Below are 18,220 nucleotides of genomic sequence, written 5' to 3' on the forward strand. Positions count from 1 at the left end.
TTTAGGGTGGGGCTTATGAAAATTGTTGGTCCTGCAACGTTCTTGATGCCTTTGTGTCCAGGATCTGACTTTTGCACTGCAAGCCTGCATCTTGAGTTTGAAGCATCTTAAGATTAATTGATGGAAGGTTTGGCAAGTGATGCCCCCCTCCCAATTCCACAATAGTGCCAAGTCTATGTTCTTCTCATCAAAGAAACTGGGCAGGAGTGAAAGACTCCTGGAATTCGGCAAGTGCCACTTCTCCTCTTGTTGTGGAAAATGTACTGGGAAAAATAGATCAAGGAGAATAATCCCAGCTCCACCTTTCTAATCTTATAGCCAAATCCCTTGTCCCTGCAAATATTCCAGCAATCTCTTCTCAAAGTACGGTAATCAAACTGGACACAAGTGCTCCAGCTGTGATCTAACAAGTGTTTCATAAACATTCAAACTAACTTCTCTGTTTTCTTCGTTATTCTTCTGTTTATAACTCACAGAATTGCATATGCTTTGTTGGCTTCTCTCACAGTTCATCCGATCACTCGCAAAGATCCATTCTGCTTTGTCTGTTCCTGCACATCCTTTAGAAGTGTGCCATAGCCTTACATAACAGAAACAAATTGAATTGTCTTGAAAGCTCCAATTGTACTTCCATCCACAGCTTTTTGGAGAAGTGGCTTCCAGTTTCTTTTCACATTTCAAGGGTATCTACAGCACTGCATTTTTAAATATTGGATGGTAAGTAGACCACACATTGATTACACACAATGGGGAAGAACTGCTGGAGATACAAAAGACTGCAGATGGTGGAATCTGGAGCAACAAACAATCTTCCAGAGGAATTCAGCAGGTCGAACAGCATCTGTGGGGGGGAAAGGAATTGTTGACTGTTCAGGTCGAAACCCCACATCAGGACTTGATGCAGGGTTTCGATCCAAAACATCAACAATTCTGTTCACCCGCCCCATGGATGCTGCTCAACCCACTGAGTTCCTCCAGGAGATTGTTTGTCGCTTGGGGAAGATCTTCTGCCTGGCGCCATCGCTTCTCCTGGGACTTACCCACGTACCTCTACAGACGTTCAGATATCCAGCTCTGGCGTGGGCTGAAGCCAGCAGCAGCACTTTCCAAGCCTCCGACTATCCCAGAGATGCATCAGTGGATTCCTCAGAGAATCCAACAAGAGTACTGCAAACTTCCACAGAATTCCCAATTCTGAGGCAGGGAAATCTGCCCACTTAGCCTGGATGCATACAGCACTTGCATCAAAACAAAGGAGATATTTTGGCCGTCTAAAAAACAGTCAGTGGAACTTTTTATTTCATTTGATTAACTTAGTTTAAATGCTGTTAATTAATTTGAAGTGTGTGCATGTGCATTTCATTGCATTTAATTTTTCTTTTAACATTATTCTGACTTTAATGGCTTCTAGGTGTTTCAGAAAATTTGTTAATGTCAAATACTTTTACAATTCCAGTAACAGCTTTAACAGCCGGTTAGTCAGGGGCAGCTGAGCCTCACCAGCTGTCAATCCCTCTTGCACTGCGACCAGGTTTATGCTAGAAGCAATAGTGCGCCAGAAGTCTGGCAACTTTGGGGGAGAGGAAGATCCTCCCCAGAAAATATGCATAATAATAGATGAGCAACATTACGCTAATTAGCAAATAAAATCTCTTATGCATGACTGAAATCTATAGTGTCCTTTACACTGATTATAGAACACAGGTTTTTGCAGCCCTAATCTCCCTCAGGCTGTGATTGGATACCTAGGAAAATTGGCACATTTTGTTAGACAGGTGGCCATTATTTTTCTTGGCCTTTTGCCTTATAGGACAGAGAATACAGCCTGTGCCTTATCTTTGGGGATTTGACACAAACCTCCTACCCTCTCGCCGGCATGTGTATTTTAAACACTTTAGCACACACCTGTTGTTTCATGATGATTTCATTACATAATGGACTAACGTCATGAGGCGAGTCCATTGTGCTTGAGCAGCAGCCAATTTATTGGCATTCACTTCCTTCCAACAGCCGAGACCTTGCATGTGAGCACCAGGAACCTTTAATAATCTCAGCTAAATATATTAGCAGAGTGCTTAGGAAGCAGGTGAAGTAAACACTATTCAAATTTCTACACGAGTTTAAAACTGGTTTTGATATATTTTCCAACAAGAAAACAAATCTTACCATGCTTTAAAAAAACATTATTTCCAGCCTTAGTCCAAGCCAAGCCTTTTTACAGCCAATGAAATGCTTTTGTTACAATCATCAATGTAATGTACAGGCATGACAGAGGAAGGTCTATTCTAGCCACATTGTAAAACAGATTTTGAAGATTGCTACCTCAAGGATACATCACAGAATCGTTTAACATATGTCCACAAACCCACTCAAAATATTGAACATGGAAATGATGTCACAACACAAAAGGAACTTACTTTTGTATTCTTTCACAAATTTTGGAAGGAAACATTGAGGTTTGTTGAATAGGAACTGCAGGTATGACATCCAATAGTTAATAAAACAAATCTTCCATTGCCAGCTGTCTTCCTTATTTCAAGGAATTTTATTACTTTTTTTTGTTAGCTGCGTAATTGGTCTTTTATCAGATAAGGGAATCTACAAGCTGCTTTTTGAGCCCCATTTCTGTAATTATTAGCTTGTCTACTTCTGGCCCGATTAAGGTAAGTGTGTCTCTGGAGACGTCATGCTGCGTGTACAGACCAAGCAGGTCTGTGTGTCTGAGGCCTCTGAGGCCTCATCAGATAAAGGCACCTCTCCCAAAGGGCTGGATATACAACAAAGCAGCATGCAGCATAGGCATCTGTGTGTGAATTTTCTCAGTGTGGTTACAGTCCATCACAGTCACATTGCCATTGTCCTGCACAGTTTTTCAGTCCACTTTTCAATATTATTTCACCAGAAGTAACTTTTGGATGTATGGGAACTGAAAAGACAAGTAAAGTGGATGAGTCACTCTGTATAGTGGAAAATCCAGCAGCTGTATCTTTGAAGCTGGGTGACTGTGAGCTGAAGCTGTGAGAAAGGCAATGACTAACTAACAGAAGAGTGTATTTTAGGCAAAGTAGATTGTTGTGAGAGGAGAGATCCATTCTAATGGTTCCTGACCTTCTGCAGCCTTAGCTGTTTGACAAAGTCCTTTGAAGTTTAATGGAGCACTGCATTTGTTTTAGTGGTGTACTTTAGTTTTCTATAATAAATGTGTTTTAGTCTGTCAGGCACATAACCAAAGAGTGCTGTTTGAGTTTGTGTGAGATGGTGCAAGAAAGCCAATTCACTATTATGACTGTAGATTTTAGAGAAAGAAGAGAAGACAGCAGTATGAAATAAAAACAGAAACCGTTGGAAATACATATCAAGCCAATGGTATCTTTAAAAATATCATTTCAGGTAAAGCTGTTTTCCAGTTGTAATAAGGGAGAGAAGATTTTTTAGTGCAACAAGAAGTGAAATCATTAACAGATCATTTATAAATTGGTCTTAATTTTATTGTGCTTCCTATGTGCAGTACCCCCAAAGGACCTCAATCCTTTATTCCAGAAAGGAACAAAGGTATATTTTCAGTTTTAAAGGACACTATAGATAATTATGAGGTATGAATATCACAGTGAATAGCTACAAATGCATTTTGCCCTTTTTGAATAGCTGGAGCCACCGATATTAGGAAGACAAATAGTTCATAAGCTAGGACAATTTTTTAATATTGACTGTATGGTGCAGTGGATGGTACAGCCTTGCTTGATGCACTGAGACTGAGAATGGAGACACAAGAGACTGCAGATAGTGGATGCCGAGATTGGGAATGTTGTGGACCCACTGGTTAAATTATGGCTTCCATGTCATCATGTGGCAGAAATTTGTTGGGAGGCAAATTTCTGTAGGCAGCCAAAGCTGGGAAGGATGCTTCATAATCACTCCCAATTAGCAGAGTCAAAGGCTTTTGTGAGGTCAAAAAAAAAGACCATATATGATGGTTGGTTCTGCTCCCTGGAGTTCACATGCAATGAAGATCATATCTACTGTGCCACTGGGTGGACACTGGACTACAGGGTGGTTCTGCAGCCACTGGGAGGAGGGAGTTGAGGAGGATCATTATGATGACTCTTCCTGCACCTCTGTAGGTTCTCCAACCAGATTTATCTTTCTTGAAGATCTGATGTCCCCTAGCATGCCCTCCTCTTCCCACCCAGCCAAACACACACCCATTCATTCACTTACTCCAGCTGGAGTCACAGGAAGGGAGAGAACAGGGAACCCTCACGAATTTTTCTCCTGGCTAGTCCAACTATAGTGGCTTTCAATTCCATTTCAACTGAAACTACTTAGCTCATTGGTGAACCAGAACTGCATCAGAACAACTTAAAGAGTCATTTATTGATTATCTTGTGTTGATCTAGGAATATGCAAAATAGTAATTAGCAAGCCTCTGTTAACATTCAATGAAGATGTACTGTTCAGATCCATTTTGGGTAGATTTAGTAGGACAAGTTATGGAGGGACCTATTCTTAAATATCAGTAGCATGAGGTATGCTTGAATATTATGATTGATTCACAATCTCAGTGCACGTATTCCCCTGCAGTCTCAGGACAATTATTTTCTCTCTGAATTTACGGTGCCCATTTTGAAGTGCGATTATACTTGAAGTGACGGAAGCTTTTAATCCACAAAGCGCCTGGTCCATTCAAACCCAACCTATCTCAGACTGAGAGATTGTGTAATAAGATGCATCCCGAGATTCCCATTGCTAATCTTTCATCCAAGCATTTGGATTTGGACCAATACTTTTGTTCAATAACAAGCTATATTTAGATTGAATTATGTTCCGCTGAGATAAGTGGAACATTTCAATACCTTTGCATTTGTCATTAGTAAACACTCAAGCGTTATGACTAAATTGTTATGGCAGAAGTAGATATGCAGGTCTTTTAGGTCTGTCCATGTTTTTCATCAATATTAATATTGTTTGCAAGTTAAGTCCTTTAATTTAAGTTGATAGTGAGGATCTCACTGAAAGTCTCAGTGTTGATTCCTGGTCCATATCATCCTCAACTAGGAATAGAAATCATGCAAGGTTCCTGCTGCTTATAGACGGTAAAGTGTGCCGAAAGTATGTGGGACATTGAGTAAGGACTGGTTGGGCACGAGTACAATTGGTCTCCACCTGCAGTCAAATAAGCCGTCATATTGATCATAGGTGGAGTATCAGAGTTCAAAGACCACCCATTGAATATGACCTCAGCACAGAGTCAATAACCAGTGATATTGGCGAGGAATAAAGGTTTGTCACACAGTCTGCTCTCCCGGAAAAACAAGAAATTCAGAAACTGTCAACACTCTGTGCATTACTCTTTTACAAAACCTGAGAATTTCTCAGCGGACAAAAATATCTTTTAAGCCGCGGCTAGCTGAACCTTCGTAAAGCATTCCTTTTACCCTATTCATCTGTCTTTGGTAAACAGCTCCAACCCCACTCCCCCACCCCACCTTATAGCAATCAACAGAAATACCTAACTGCTGCTATTTGCCACAAGGAAGGGAACTAATAGAAAAGCAGCGAGTCTTTTATGTAAGGAAATAAAGCTGGCGGAAGGAAAACTATTCTCCTCTCACCCCCCGCCCACGTCCCACACCCCCCCCCCATGCAGTAATTGGTTGTATTTCTTAAATAATTAGGGGGTCCGCTCTATAATAAATAGTTATCATTGGTTTTTCTCTGGTGAGAGATGACCTAAGAACCCCCTGTTTTGAGTGTAACCACCTCAAGGTACAGGATTCTGACTTTCTCATTCCAGCGATCTGTGTTCCTTTATTACTGCCTTGCCTTACTAAGACATTTTTATCATATATCTGCAAAATGCATTCCAGCCGGATGTTTACAAATTTGCCAGCAGCCTGTTCCTATCTTCTGCTTGCGTTTGGATTTTGGGACTTTTGCATTTGGTCCTGTCGTTGTTTTCAAGCGATTTACTGGTGCAGATTGTAGAAGAAAAACCTTGCATCTCTGAGACATCAGAGGGTGAATTACTTTGAAGTGCATTCACTATTCTGCGTGCAAGTTTATCAAAAATAGTGATTCTTTTTTGTTTTTTTTAAAAAGATGTAGGAGCCAAATGATACCCAAAACGCTTCCTTTCTGCGCAAACCATTAATACAAGAATGCTCGCTATATGAATAATCTTTAGTAAGAGTGCATTGATTAGATAGCACGAAATTATCGTATACATTCACAAACAGGTAACATTGGATATAAGCTTCCGTTCTTATTTATTTTGATAGCAAAGTTTCGAAATCTAATGCTAAAATAGTTGATTTTTTTTTGCTTTTAATAGGGGAAATCCAAACCTCTGTGTGTAATAGAACATCTAAATGCCTTCCTTTCATGAATTTTTTCCACTTTATAGGTGAATAATTTGATTTATTTTTACTTTGAAGGCAGCAGGACTGAAATGCGCCTGAACAGTTTTGTGTCACTTTTTAATCGGACCAGATGCCGACAGTATGTGGATGTTTAGAGGGGCGATAAATGACGCTTTTGCAACTCAGTATTAAATGCTTGTTTAGCCTATGTTTGGATGGTATTTTACTGCATTGCTGACTGGCTCGGTGACACCCGTGAGGCTTCCATACATGACATTTATACAATATAAATTATCAGACCTATTTCATAATCCCGCGGTTTATAAATTGCACTGCGATTTTGTTTTAAACCTATAGCGAATCTGGCCGCGTCTTCTCTTGACCAGAAATAAATATAAATTCTACTTGCTTTTTTTAATCTATAAAGAATAACTTTTAATAAACGAGAACTAGAGTACAGGAGCAATACAGATGAAATTTCACACAACCACAACCTGAATCATTTCGAAACAATCTGCCTACACAATCAATATAAGGCTAAACCTAGTGCAACATCTATACACACGAATATAAACCTCGGGGAGTAACTAAAGACTCCTCTCTGCGTGGATGGACGGGCGCCGGGACATTGCTGGGTGCTTTCTGCAGAGATGTTTAAGGCGTTCGTTTAAAGTGCGCGTTTAAACTCAGGACTTAATACCGCACCGATGTCAAGTTGCATCTTCAGTTTTTTGTTTACGCAGAAACCGAGTGAAAATGAAAATAATACAAGGTATATTTAACGTGGCGGGGAGCAGCGCGAGTTAAATCACTCTCGCGGGGACACCTAGTCAACTGTTGCGGGTGCCTTTAGTGAGAAAATTTTAGAGGGGAGGGTATAGGGTGAAGCAGACCGTTTAAATCTTTACTAAGGCAAGAAAATTACTCCACAATTGAAAATAGAAATGTGCAGCCCGTTTTAGGATGAAGTGTTATTGTACAGCGGCTCGCATTCACCTGCACTACACTAAGCCGGGGCGGATCAGCCGGGCGTTTGTATAACATCGCCCCGCAGTACCATTGCGAGCGGGTGTCTAGTTTTTTTTAAAATGTATATTGTGGTGATAATATCCCGCGCTTCGCTCTCCATCTGATATCACCGCTTGTTTGTTTCAGCTAACCGAGCTTTGCAGGTCGGCGAAGGATGACGCCCTGACGGTGCTCTCGGCTTTCAACATCCCCTCGGTGACAGTCCATGCTCCGATAGCCGGTATAGCCAACCCCCGGGCAACCTGGGCTTTCTATCCCAAACCTCACTTGGATCATCCCAGCCTCGCCAAAACCCGCGCCAAACTATAAATGCCGTCGGAGTTGCCAGACCGTGCTTTTAATCTAGGCTACTTTCAACATCATGAAACTGTCATAACTATGATCGGTTTGTTTTGAGCTAAGTAGCATGAAGTATATTGATTTCCACGGAAACGGACATTATCCCACTGAAGATATCTAGATATATTGGGAATGAAAAAATATATATACACAGAGATTAAAATAAACACATTTTCATTCCAGACGGGTCGGTTGTATTCGTGTGCCCCAATCTGTTATCATGCGGGTTTTTGACTTGGCTGGTTCGTGTGGGTGGACAGCGCTACTTTCTCAGTTGATAACTATCTCTTTCAGACCAAGCCTCCCTTGAAAAGACCAAAAACACCGCCTCTGCGCAAGAACCGATGTACACATAAACATTCAGAAGGAAAGACTATAGGAATGATCAGAGGGCTTCAAACAGGGTTTTTTTAATTCTCTTTTTGAAAATGAAACTTGCGGTTTTGTTAAAATGTATCGATCTTTTTCTTCTTTCGGTGTATGCATAATTTCAAGGCATTTTATATAATTGCTATAGGCATTGTACAGTGTTCATTTAACGATTTGTGGTAGTTGGTCCAACCCGCGCTGAAGAGCGACTCTCAAGTTGTTTTACAGTACCCACATTTAACCAATATACTGGAAGTAAAACGGCGCTTATACATAAGTACTAACCGCAGCGCTGGAATTACCGATGTAAACCAGAGCATAACGAAGCCTCGCGATTAAGTTTATGTATACAAATATCTCCCTACAATCATTAACTTTAAGCGCATTCAGTCATTCCTACCGCGCTATTTCTGAGCGGTACCCCTCGTATGCAAGGAAATAAAGCATAATTGCAAACCATTGTACTCTGTAAATATAATAAATAGAATCCTATCCGCCAAGTGCACTATACTTTCAATGATTACAACCTAAAGACTGTGTAGGCTTTTTTTGATATGACGATGTATTTTCATGCATGGTAATTCTTAGCTGCGGTAACTTTAAATAACAATTTTCATTTAGTACTTTCCGTCTTTCTGTTCTAGTGCTCTTTTATATTGCTAAGATTTCCATCCCCATTTAACATCAGGAGTGTTTGGCCGCTCTCAGCTTAAAGGGTTATTTTATTAAAATGTTTTAATTGAGGGGAAAGATCAGCGGCAGCATTTCGGCTCTTCAAAAGTGCTTGTGAGTCGATTCGTCTTTACTTATATCTCGCATTCAAAAAGAAAGTTCCGATAATGACCATAATCCTATCTAAACTTCCCCCACCTAAATCTACTTTTTTTCAACTTGGCGATGATAAAGTAATGAAAGGAAACCTCCCACCCGATCGATTTACAGGCCGGTTGCTATTTTATTAAGTGCAAGCATCCTCTGAAGCCAAACAGCGCATCTTTATTCACCTGACAAGCGCGGATTTCGCCACTTTATTAATCATTAATGTTCCCCGCCCGGCTTCGATCCTATTCGTTTCTCCCTCAGCTCGATTTGTTGGAGAACGCCCTGCTATAATAGCTCTATCGATTTAAATCTAATCGCGCCTTCCGAAAGTACCGGTCCACGCACCCAACCACTTGCAAACCCAAGAGTCTCCTTAAAGTTTCAAATCTCGGAGCCTCCCCCGCATCCCTCCTCCGAGACCGGGTTACGCCGTCTTTTTGATCCCTTCCCCTCGTTCTGGCTGCTGGGCTGCAGGTTGAACCTCGCCGCTTTACTTTTTTTTTGTTAAGGAAACGAGCCTTAGGTTCAACGATACCAAGTGCACACTGCCTAGAATTCTCCTCAGTATTATTTCTTTCATTATTTCTACGTAAAGGGGTTCTGCTTTCAGTGACATGGAGATGTCACTAACCCATCCACCCTATTGCCCACTGCACAGCGAACCCGCTAGCTCCCTGCTCTACGGTGCCATACAACAGTTCAGAAACCATCAAGGCTGAAATCAAAACAAATTTTCTGAAAATTATATATACATCGATCGTTTCCTGGACTTGTCTCCGTAGGCGTGTGTTCAGTTCCTCAACGCATTGTCTGTCCATCTCTCCACGAACAACCCTCCCCCCTCCTCAACACAACCCCCTCCCCTCACCACCACCAAAACTGTAAACAAAATCCAAACGCCCACCTATCCAAAATCTCCGTCTACCTATCCTGACTTGCCCCCTTTAAGGCGGAGCTTGGTTTTAAGTGTACTATATAAATGTGTGCGTACATGCATGTGTGTGTATATATGTGTGTGTTATGTTCAGCCTCTCATTGGGCGTGACCAGGGGGGAGGCGGCAGAGGGAGGGAGGGAGGAGGAGAATCGGCTCATTGGAGCATTGCTGAGACCCGGGGCGATCAGTGCCGTACTCGCACACACATACACACGCACACACCCGCGGCAGCCGCTGTAAAGTGATCTCAAGCGTCTGCGAGCCTTCGTGAGCTTCAAAACAAAAAGTCAAACCGGCAGGTGAGCCCACTTGCAGTCAAGAACAAACAGAGACTTTTATTCGCTTCAGGTTGTCGGGGTGAGAAAAATATCATTTAAAAAAAACGATGTTGTATATAAATAGGACAGTGTGAAATGGGTGGTTAAAAAGTTGTTGTTTCCCTGACCGTGCCGATACCTCTCATCCTCTCTGGACTTTGATTATTATTCTTTTAAAGAAATTTGGGGTAATGTTTTGATTGGCGTGCGGAGTGTAGCTTTTGCAGCGGGGTTGGGGCTGGGCTTGTGCCTGTTTATTGTCCGGCGGGTGCAAAATTCGCTCCACGGCAGAATAACAAAAGCACATGTGGTTTACGTAGGCGACCGACCGAAAGTTGGAGAGTTGGGACTCTTTCCTCACACGCACCTATAAATCTATGTTGCACACTGCCAGATATCATTTAATAACGTTGCTCAAAGCCGCTTTAGGCGCAACAATGCGTATGCTTTTGCGCTTTTTAATTGTCTTTTGAACCCACGGTGCACTTAACCCTGCATCACTCTCGCCCCAAGTAAAATTCTTTTAAACTTCCCCAATCGCTTTTGGACTGCGATTGAAATATTGTCACTAAAGCCACTTATTTTTTTTATTTTTAAGTGGGGGGGGGTGGTGTTTGGTTAATTGCGTTGTCCAGTGTGCGCGTTAACTTGAGCTGCAAATTGAGAAATCGGGATTTACCGGCCTCATTATTGCCGGGTCGAGAAAGCGAAAAGGGGTAAATCTGAATTTGTGCTTTAAGTGCTTCATTAAAGTGGGTACAAGTCGACGGGTTTTTAATTGTAAATGATGCGTGTAAGTGAGGATGGATTTGGTATAACAATGCATTGCAGTGTATAGATATGTCGAATGCCGGGTTATGGGCGTTGACGGTGTTTGGTGTGAGCTGGCTAGTGCTGCAAAGTCTCCTGTGCTGCTTCTCTCTCTGTCTCTGTCTGCCCGCACCCCGTGACCGTGCGACTCCCGCGATCCGCGCTTTGCGCATGTGACACAACGCCAGTGTGTAAACAAGCAGCGAGAGAGAGAGAGGGGAACGCGAGCGGCCAATGGCGAGCCACTACGTCACGCTCCCCGGGGCTGGCGCTGCCGGCCGGCCGGCCTGTGCGGCGCGCCGGACGCTGATTGGTTCCCGCACTCCCCGCCGCCCCGGGAGCCGGCATCCAAGACCTGTCAATCAAACGCCGGCTTCGGTCTGCTGGACTGAAGCGTGCTGTTTTGGAGTGAGATTGCGGTCTCTCTCCGGAGGCGTCTGAAACTCGCAGACAAAGACGACGGACGTGTACTGAACTCTGGGAGTTGGAGTACCTGACTATAGTTTGCATCGTACCCCCCCCCCCCAACACTACCCCCCAAAAGAAAACTCGAACAATGTACAGTGATTGCAACACGGGACGCAAAACTAGTCTCTACTGTAATAGGCATGGGAAAAGTTGTTATAGTTGCAACGTTGTACGTTACAGCAGGTAGGTTTAAGGAGAGATTTTTTTGCGGAGGAGGAACATTGCGTATGTTGCACGGGTCGAATCTGAAGCGGTGTTTGGGGCACGTTTTTTTTGTTTTTGGCATCGAAGTGCTCCAGCAGTGCAGGGTCAGAGAGCGGCGCACAGCCCGTATTGTTGACAGTGTGGAAGCTGTGACGCACTTGCAGGAGTCGCTGCCAGCTCCTGAAAACGCTGCGCTCAGCAGTTTGGAGAGAACAATGGGACCCGTAGTAGGAAAAGCGCCAGGCCCTGCCACTGGTGCTCCCTCGCATCTATTGTCCCGAAGTTTCATCGGCACGGTGGGGGGGTGGGGGGGGAATAGGCAAATGTTTCTGCCGGAGGAAGAGACTTCGCTTGAAGATTCCATGAAGTGTAGAAGTCGTTTGCGCTCAGCCAAAAAAAAGTAGCCTGCGGCAGTCAAAGCGGTCTGAGCTTTGAAGTTAGTTAAGTTAATTAAGAGGTGACATATAATAATTTGAAAAATAATTTTTAGCAAATGTTGCAAGATGCAAGCAACGGGCCACTGTGCTGCAGATCCGGGAGTCCCTTGTAACTCTTTAACCATAGCCAGGACTATGGTTCCTTTCATTTTAACATAGGTTCAGCTTTTTCATCCGTTGTAGTTTGTGATCCGGTCTGATCAGTGAAGAATCATTCGCGTCAGACACAGAGTAAGAATAAATGCATAGAATCTTAAACGCGCACTTATTATGAAATCAATATTTATGCGTTGGACTAGCCAGGGATAACGTTGCTGGACGTGAGTGAATGGAAATTCTGCAGGTTTAGATTCTGAGCGTAATATAAATGTCCAGAAATAGACGAGAGGGATCATCGCATGTGAAGTTGGTGAATGACAGGCAGGACACTGGCTTGTCCGGAACAGGAGGGCACGTTTTTGGGGTGATGTTCTCTTTAACTGTGTCTTTGCAGTAGACAACGTCTATTTTAGTGTATGTTTTCAACTTTTACTTGGGTCTTACTTTCACTCCGTTCTGAAATTCTTTTAATACTTTTTCTTCATTTCTGGCCCATTTCTGAAGGGCCTGTTCCTGTGCTGTTCTATGTTCTCTCTCCTTCCTCCCGAGGGTAATATGCTGGAATAAGTGTCTACGTTTGCATCACCTCTAAATCATTAACTTGTATTTATTTATCCATGGGGGAGGGGGGAAGCAAAGAAATAACTTCAAAGTTCTTGGGAATAATTATATAATGATAAAACTGTTCAAGAAGCAATATAGCAATAAATACTTAAAATCATGAAGATCAAGTAAGCAGAGAAACTAGGGAAGAGCAGTGGAGTGGGACACTGGATTGTTCTTCAAAAGAGCTGGCATACATCCAGTGGACTGAATGGCCTCCTGGGCTATCATGTTCTATGGTTCAGATCTGTGTAAATCATTAATGTGTTCCACAAGCGTGTGTTTTCACTGTAAAACCAGGTTGTGCAGGCTGTTAAAGGTTGGTGCTTGTCAAGCAACTTTGCTTCGAGATTTTATGGTAAAATATTGAAAAAGAAAAACAGTTTAATGGCAATACCCCAAAACTTGTTTAAATTTGACCAAGCTGACAAATCAGTTGCCTAAGGCATTCATTTGAAGCAGTTGGCAAGTGTATACATTTGACTTGGCGCCAGGATCAGCTATAAATGTAGTGGAGGAGCAGTTCTGATTCTCTCCCAACTTCTGGTCTTTTCAATCTAATCCCAACAGTAACATACTATGTTTAATCCTAGCAGTGATCCATATTTAATGTCAGTACCTAACCTGCTATGTTTAATTTCATTTCCAGGACTACTACAATTAATGCTGTCTTTAAAAAAAAAATGAAGAACATGTCTTTTCAAAAAAAAATAGGGAAAACGACTCAATTTATAATTTATAGTTCACGGACTGGAGATTTAGAAAGATTTCAGATAATGTCTGTAATGATCCATGTGGATTTTGAAACAAAATTTGAAATAGGATTCTGAATTGTCAAGTTGCACAGGGAAATTGAGTTGCAGGTTCCTTTCTCTTAATCTATGTGTATCAATGGAATCAAAAATAGTGCATTTCTGTCAAAAGTATTAATTTTTGCTTTCTTCCCTAAAACAGGGGACGATGCAACCACTGCATGTTTCCCAGAAGTGAGCGTGGATCCGACTGGAAACAATTTGGCAAGAGATCAGACATGTCAAGAGGTGAGCTTTCTGATGAAGGAGATACCCCTCCTAGCGAAAGTATCCACTTGTCTCCAAACTTCGTTACGACATGTCCACTCTTTAATGTAAATTTTTTGCGTGGACCACATTCCCCTATTGCCCCGTCACCGCGATCCAGCAGGTTGTCCAGCGGATGTTATTCTCTTGACGCGGACAGCGGACAGATGACTAAACCCATAGGCTGCGACAAGTCCACACAGACTCCAAGCCCAGCTTGCCAAGCCATCCACCATGCACAGCACGCTTTGGCACAACTACAGCGTTTGCAGAATCGTGGTAAGAGTTTACTTATTTGGTGTAGCACAGAGAGGCAGACAGAAACTCTGCTGAGCTCATAAAGTTGATGAATGTCACTGTTGTTCCTATCGTTTGTATGTACAATGCAGTGTTCCTGAAATAACTTATAGCAGCAGCTGCCTCAAAGTTGGACCAGTCTCCTATTTGATTGGAGTGGTCCAAGTGGGTGCATATTTATGAAACTGGACAAGGTTTTCACCAAGAAGTTTGAATGCTCTTTTCTGCATGTGGTATAACATAAGCTCATATGCTCAATCAAGACTCTGGAAGTATACCCAACAAATTTACAGCTACCTGTAAAAGCTTAATCATTGTTTTGAGTCATGATTATAGGTGGCTGAGGATAAATGATCAGCTATGAGTGCAATCATTGAGCCACATAGTTTGTTCTTTGAAATGATAACAAGAAATAGGTTTTATTTTGAATGAATTTTTCTTTTGGGTTTATAATCTGGGAAATATTAAGTACCTTTTTACAGATTTCTGATCTTTTTAGATTTTGCACATCCTTGTGTCTAAAACCAGTAAAGACACAGGGCTTAAATTCTGCCAGTTCCAGGGATGATCTTCAAGTTAGGACTTCAAGTAATCAAAACAGAACCAGCAGGGGAAAATGTGGGGGGGGGGGGGGGGTGTGGAAATGCACAAAAACAGAGCAAGTTATGGCTTTGAATCATTTAAGTAGTTGTAGTGTATGCTGACTGCTCTGCATTTTTGTTTTTCCCATCAGTGACTGTCTAACAGTGAATGCACCCTGAAAAAGATTGTGGTGTAGTCAAAACCAAGCCGGGGACTGTTTGTGCAGAGTAGATGGTAGCACCATCTCATTCATTCATCTCCGCTGCCTTTACATTAGGCTGCTTTTGTCAGTGATTCTTCTACTGTTGTAGATGATTAGATTTCAAAACTTCTCAACTATAACTGCAAAGGGAATGAGGAATACATTACTTTGCTTACACTAATTAATTTGCAATTGTAGAGCATTGTCATAGAGTTGAAAAGGTCAAAAGAAAAAAGTGTCTGGGTTTACTATAATCGATAATAGTAAGTAAATGGTTGGCTGATCACAAAGGTTTGCTTTTGATAATACAACATTGTCTGAATTATACCATACAGGTGTTTGTGGGGCCTAAATTCGTTTTGCACAGATAATTTCTACAGGTCACCTTGCTCCCTTCAAATTACCGCTCGAGGCTTTTACCTGTTCATTCCCGACTGGCGTATTGGCTGTACACACCTGTTTTGCATTTCCAGTACAACTGAAATGTGATGTTGATGCCCGAGGACAAGTTTTTAAAAACAATCCATGAATTTGTCCAGACTGTTCAGAGTCACTATTGGAATCACAGCCAATTTCACCACTAATGAATTTGAGCTGCTGTGCCTCTGAGAGGCAGAGGATGGAATGCACTGATCTGTTTTGCAAGAGATTAAATGCTGTTGCATATTGAAAACCTTGCTTGATGCAAACCATCTGTAAGATTGATGAAATGTGAGTGACATGTTGTTATTTTGGTGTCAGCTGAATGAAGCACTGGACTAAAATGTGCAACTTCTTGCTGAACAGAAACACTTTTTCATCTTTCACACAATGATTGAGAAGCAGCTGCAATCTTGTTATATTGTTCTTTGCCTAGAATGAAGAGAAACCTAAAAAACCTGACATCCAGCACTAAATATATTTTGAAGCCTGCCTTTTGGTAATTGGTAAGGGTTAATGCTGTCTGCTGCCTTTTATGCCCTCCCAATGCCTAATGTTTTTGGATATTTGCATTTAATGCACAGCAGTTGAAGTTGCATGTTTTGGATCATTGCTTGTCATATATTACAGTGATCTCTGTAACTGTAGTCAGCAAACCGTAAACCAAGCAGTTCTTTAATGGAGCTAAAGGCAAGTGATGAAGCCTTTCTTTCATTGCATTAATTTTTACTTTGTTACTGTGAGATTTTTACTTCAGGTTATCTGATTTTTCTCTGGAGATTTATGGATAACATTACTTGCGGCTGTTGCTGCCAATTTAAAGTTCACCTTCAATAATAGCTTTTTTGACCCCAGGAAACTCCATTACAGAGGTCAAGATGCATTAGTCATTAATGAAATACATCTTAACCAGTAATTCTGGGCACATGACAAGTTGTAATAATTAGAGATGATTCGTGTTGATGCTTATGAAACTGCAGTTAAAGCCGCTGTAATTGAAAAACACTCTGATGCTGGAGGAACTCAGCAGGCCAGGCAGCACCCATGGAGAAAAGCAGGCAGTCAACGTTTGGGGTCAGGACCCTTCTTCAGCACTGAAGATAGGAAAAGGGGAAACCCAATATATAGGAGGGAAAAGCAGAGCAGTGATAGGTGGACAAAAGAGGGGAGGCGGGGTGAGCACAAGGTGGTGGTAGGTAGATGCAGGTAAGAAATAGTGATAGGCAGGTGTGGGGGTGGAGGGGAGAGCAGATCCACTGGCGGATGGGTCAAAGTTGGGGGGGTGGGGTGGGAGGAAGAAAAAAGACATTTGGCCTCTCAGCTCCAGAGACACAGGTTTGACCCTGACCTTGGGTGCTGTCTTTGTGGAGTTTGCACATTTTCTTTGTGATCATGTGTTTCCTCCGGGTGCTCCAGATTCTTCCCATATCACTAAGACATGCTGGTAGGTTAATAGGTTACTGTAAATGAGCCCTTAGTGTAGGTTAATGGCAAAAAGAAATGGAAGAGAGTTGATACTCGTGTGAGGAAGAATAAGTTGTGTGGAAATAAGGAGAGGGGGAATAGAGATATCTGTCCATTGGGTCGAATAGCCTCCTGTGTATCAAGGACAGATGGAAGAAATACAAATCAGTGTCAAGGGACAAAATTATTGGCGGTGCCTTGCATAATAAATTATTTTGGTAGCGATCCTTATCCTGTCCTTTCAGTAGACGTATATTTAAAAGTAATGTGATAAGAAAACGAGAGTGAGTTTTCCACACAGCATGAGATAATGCAGTTTTCTTAACCTTTTTATGAGTCTATATGGGATATGGGGATAAGGCCGGTAATTGGGATTAGAATAGTTTTTTTTTCTTCTTCCCCCATTCCCCATTTCTCATTTCTATTTCCCTTTCCTTGGAGCAGACTCGATGGGCCAAATGGCCTGCTTCTGCTCCCTTGTCTTGTGATCTTCCTGGCATGAGGCTCATGAATAAAGTCGTCTGTGCAACACGCTGCACTATCACAAATTAAATTGTGTGTGTATTACTAATTCAGTTTGGCTTCACCAAAAAAAGTTTTTCTACTTTAGTAATAGGTGTTGCCACAGAAAGACCTATCTGAAAGCCCCAGATTAATTTCACTATTAACCACTTAACCACAGTATTAATTTCTTGAATTACTGAATCTTTATGGTAAAAAGTTAGCAGGGGCTGGAAAACTATTAGCATCATAAGTGCATGGATCAAGTGATAAACTTTTAACTCCGTTCTGCTAGCCGCATATCCCGGTTTCAGCCACAGCTTGTGCTATCTGAGTTCTTTCTGCTTTAATTTGATTGTCTTAGAGCTGACCCAGTAACCATATTTTGGATCTGCTCACCTGAATTTGAAACTGCGTGCAACAGCCTTGTTTAAAGCAGCTTTCTTGCATAAAACTAGCCGTGTTCAAGTGAAAATAAAATTGTAAACCAGGCTCAGACATTTGGTAGATTGATCGAAAAGATAACTAATCTTTGCTCGTGGAGACTGCTTGTGCCAACATCCACCTGCATTGAGTCAACATTCTGAACTAAGTACAGACTGAGCAAACCCTTTTGGTCACAGCCGACCACCACAGTACAATTGGAGCACTCATTGTAACGCATCAATGACAGTAATCTTCTTTAAATGTATTGTCAGTGTGAAGCTGTTAACTAATTTTGAGTTGTTTTACTGTTAATATTTTTTTACACCAGTTTTATGCAGGCAGGAGGTTCCTCATTCTAACTCTTTGAACTACACATCATGGGTCACTGCCCCATGTATTATAGCTAATACAGTGCTGCAGTTCACTCTTCAGTACTACAGAGAATAGTTACTAGTCACATGCAGGCTTTCTTCGTTAC

At 41.9% G+C, this 18,220-nt stretch overlaps 2 protein-coding genes and 1 long non-coding RNA gene across 10 annotated transcripts in view; 2 read left to right on the top strand and 1 right to left on the bottom strand.

The window, feature by feature from the left end:
• The window catches only part of acoxl (acyl-CoA oxidase-like), a 331,885-nt gene extending 323,271 nt beyond the window's left edge, over window positions 1–8,614 (top strand). The window contains 1 exon segment of the mRNA XM_052024328.1: window positions 7,515–8,614. Coding sequence (XP_051880288.1) covers window positions 7,515–7,697 — 183 coding nt within the window. The 3' untranslated portion in view covers window positions 7,698–8,614.
• LOC127574874 (uncharacterized) overlaps window positions 1–18,220 on the bottom strand; it is a 460,663-nt gene that overhangs the window by 47,433 nt on the left and 395,010 nt on the right. The window lies entirely within an intron of this gene.
• The window catches only part of LOC127574873 (bcl-2-like protein 11), a 53,222-nt gene continuing 45,006 nt past the window's right edge, over window positions 10,005–18,220 (top strand). For 3 of the 7 annotated variants that reach the window (XM_052024330.1, XM_052024329.1, XM_052024332.1), the window contains exons 1-2: window positions 11,388–11,632; window positions 13,747–14,129. In XM_052024330.1, coding sequence (XP_051880290.1) covers window positions 11,538–11,632; window positions 13,747–14,129 — 478 coding nt within the window. In that variant the 5' untranslated portion in view covers window positions 11,388–11,537. Of the gene's footprint in view, window positions 10,212–11,387; window positions 11,633–13,746; window positions 14,130–18,220 lie in introns of those variants that run through there. The other 4 variants (XR_007956965.1, XM_052024333.1, XM_052024334.1 and 1 more) reach the window with 4 other exon arrangements.

This window comes from Pristis pectinata, chromosome 10 (genome assembly GCF_009764475.1).
Source record: "Pristis pectinata isolate sPriPec2 chromosome 10, sPriPec2.1.pri, whole genome shotgun sequence".
NCBI classification, from domain to species: domain Eukaryota; kingdom Metazoa; phylum Chordata; class Chondrichthyes; order Rhinopristiformes; family Pristidae; genus Pristis; species Pristis pectinata.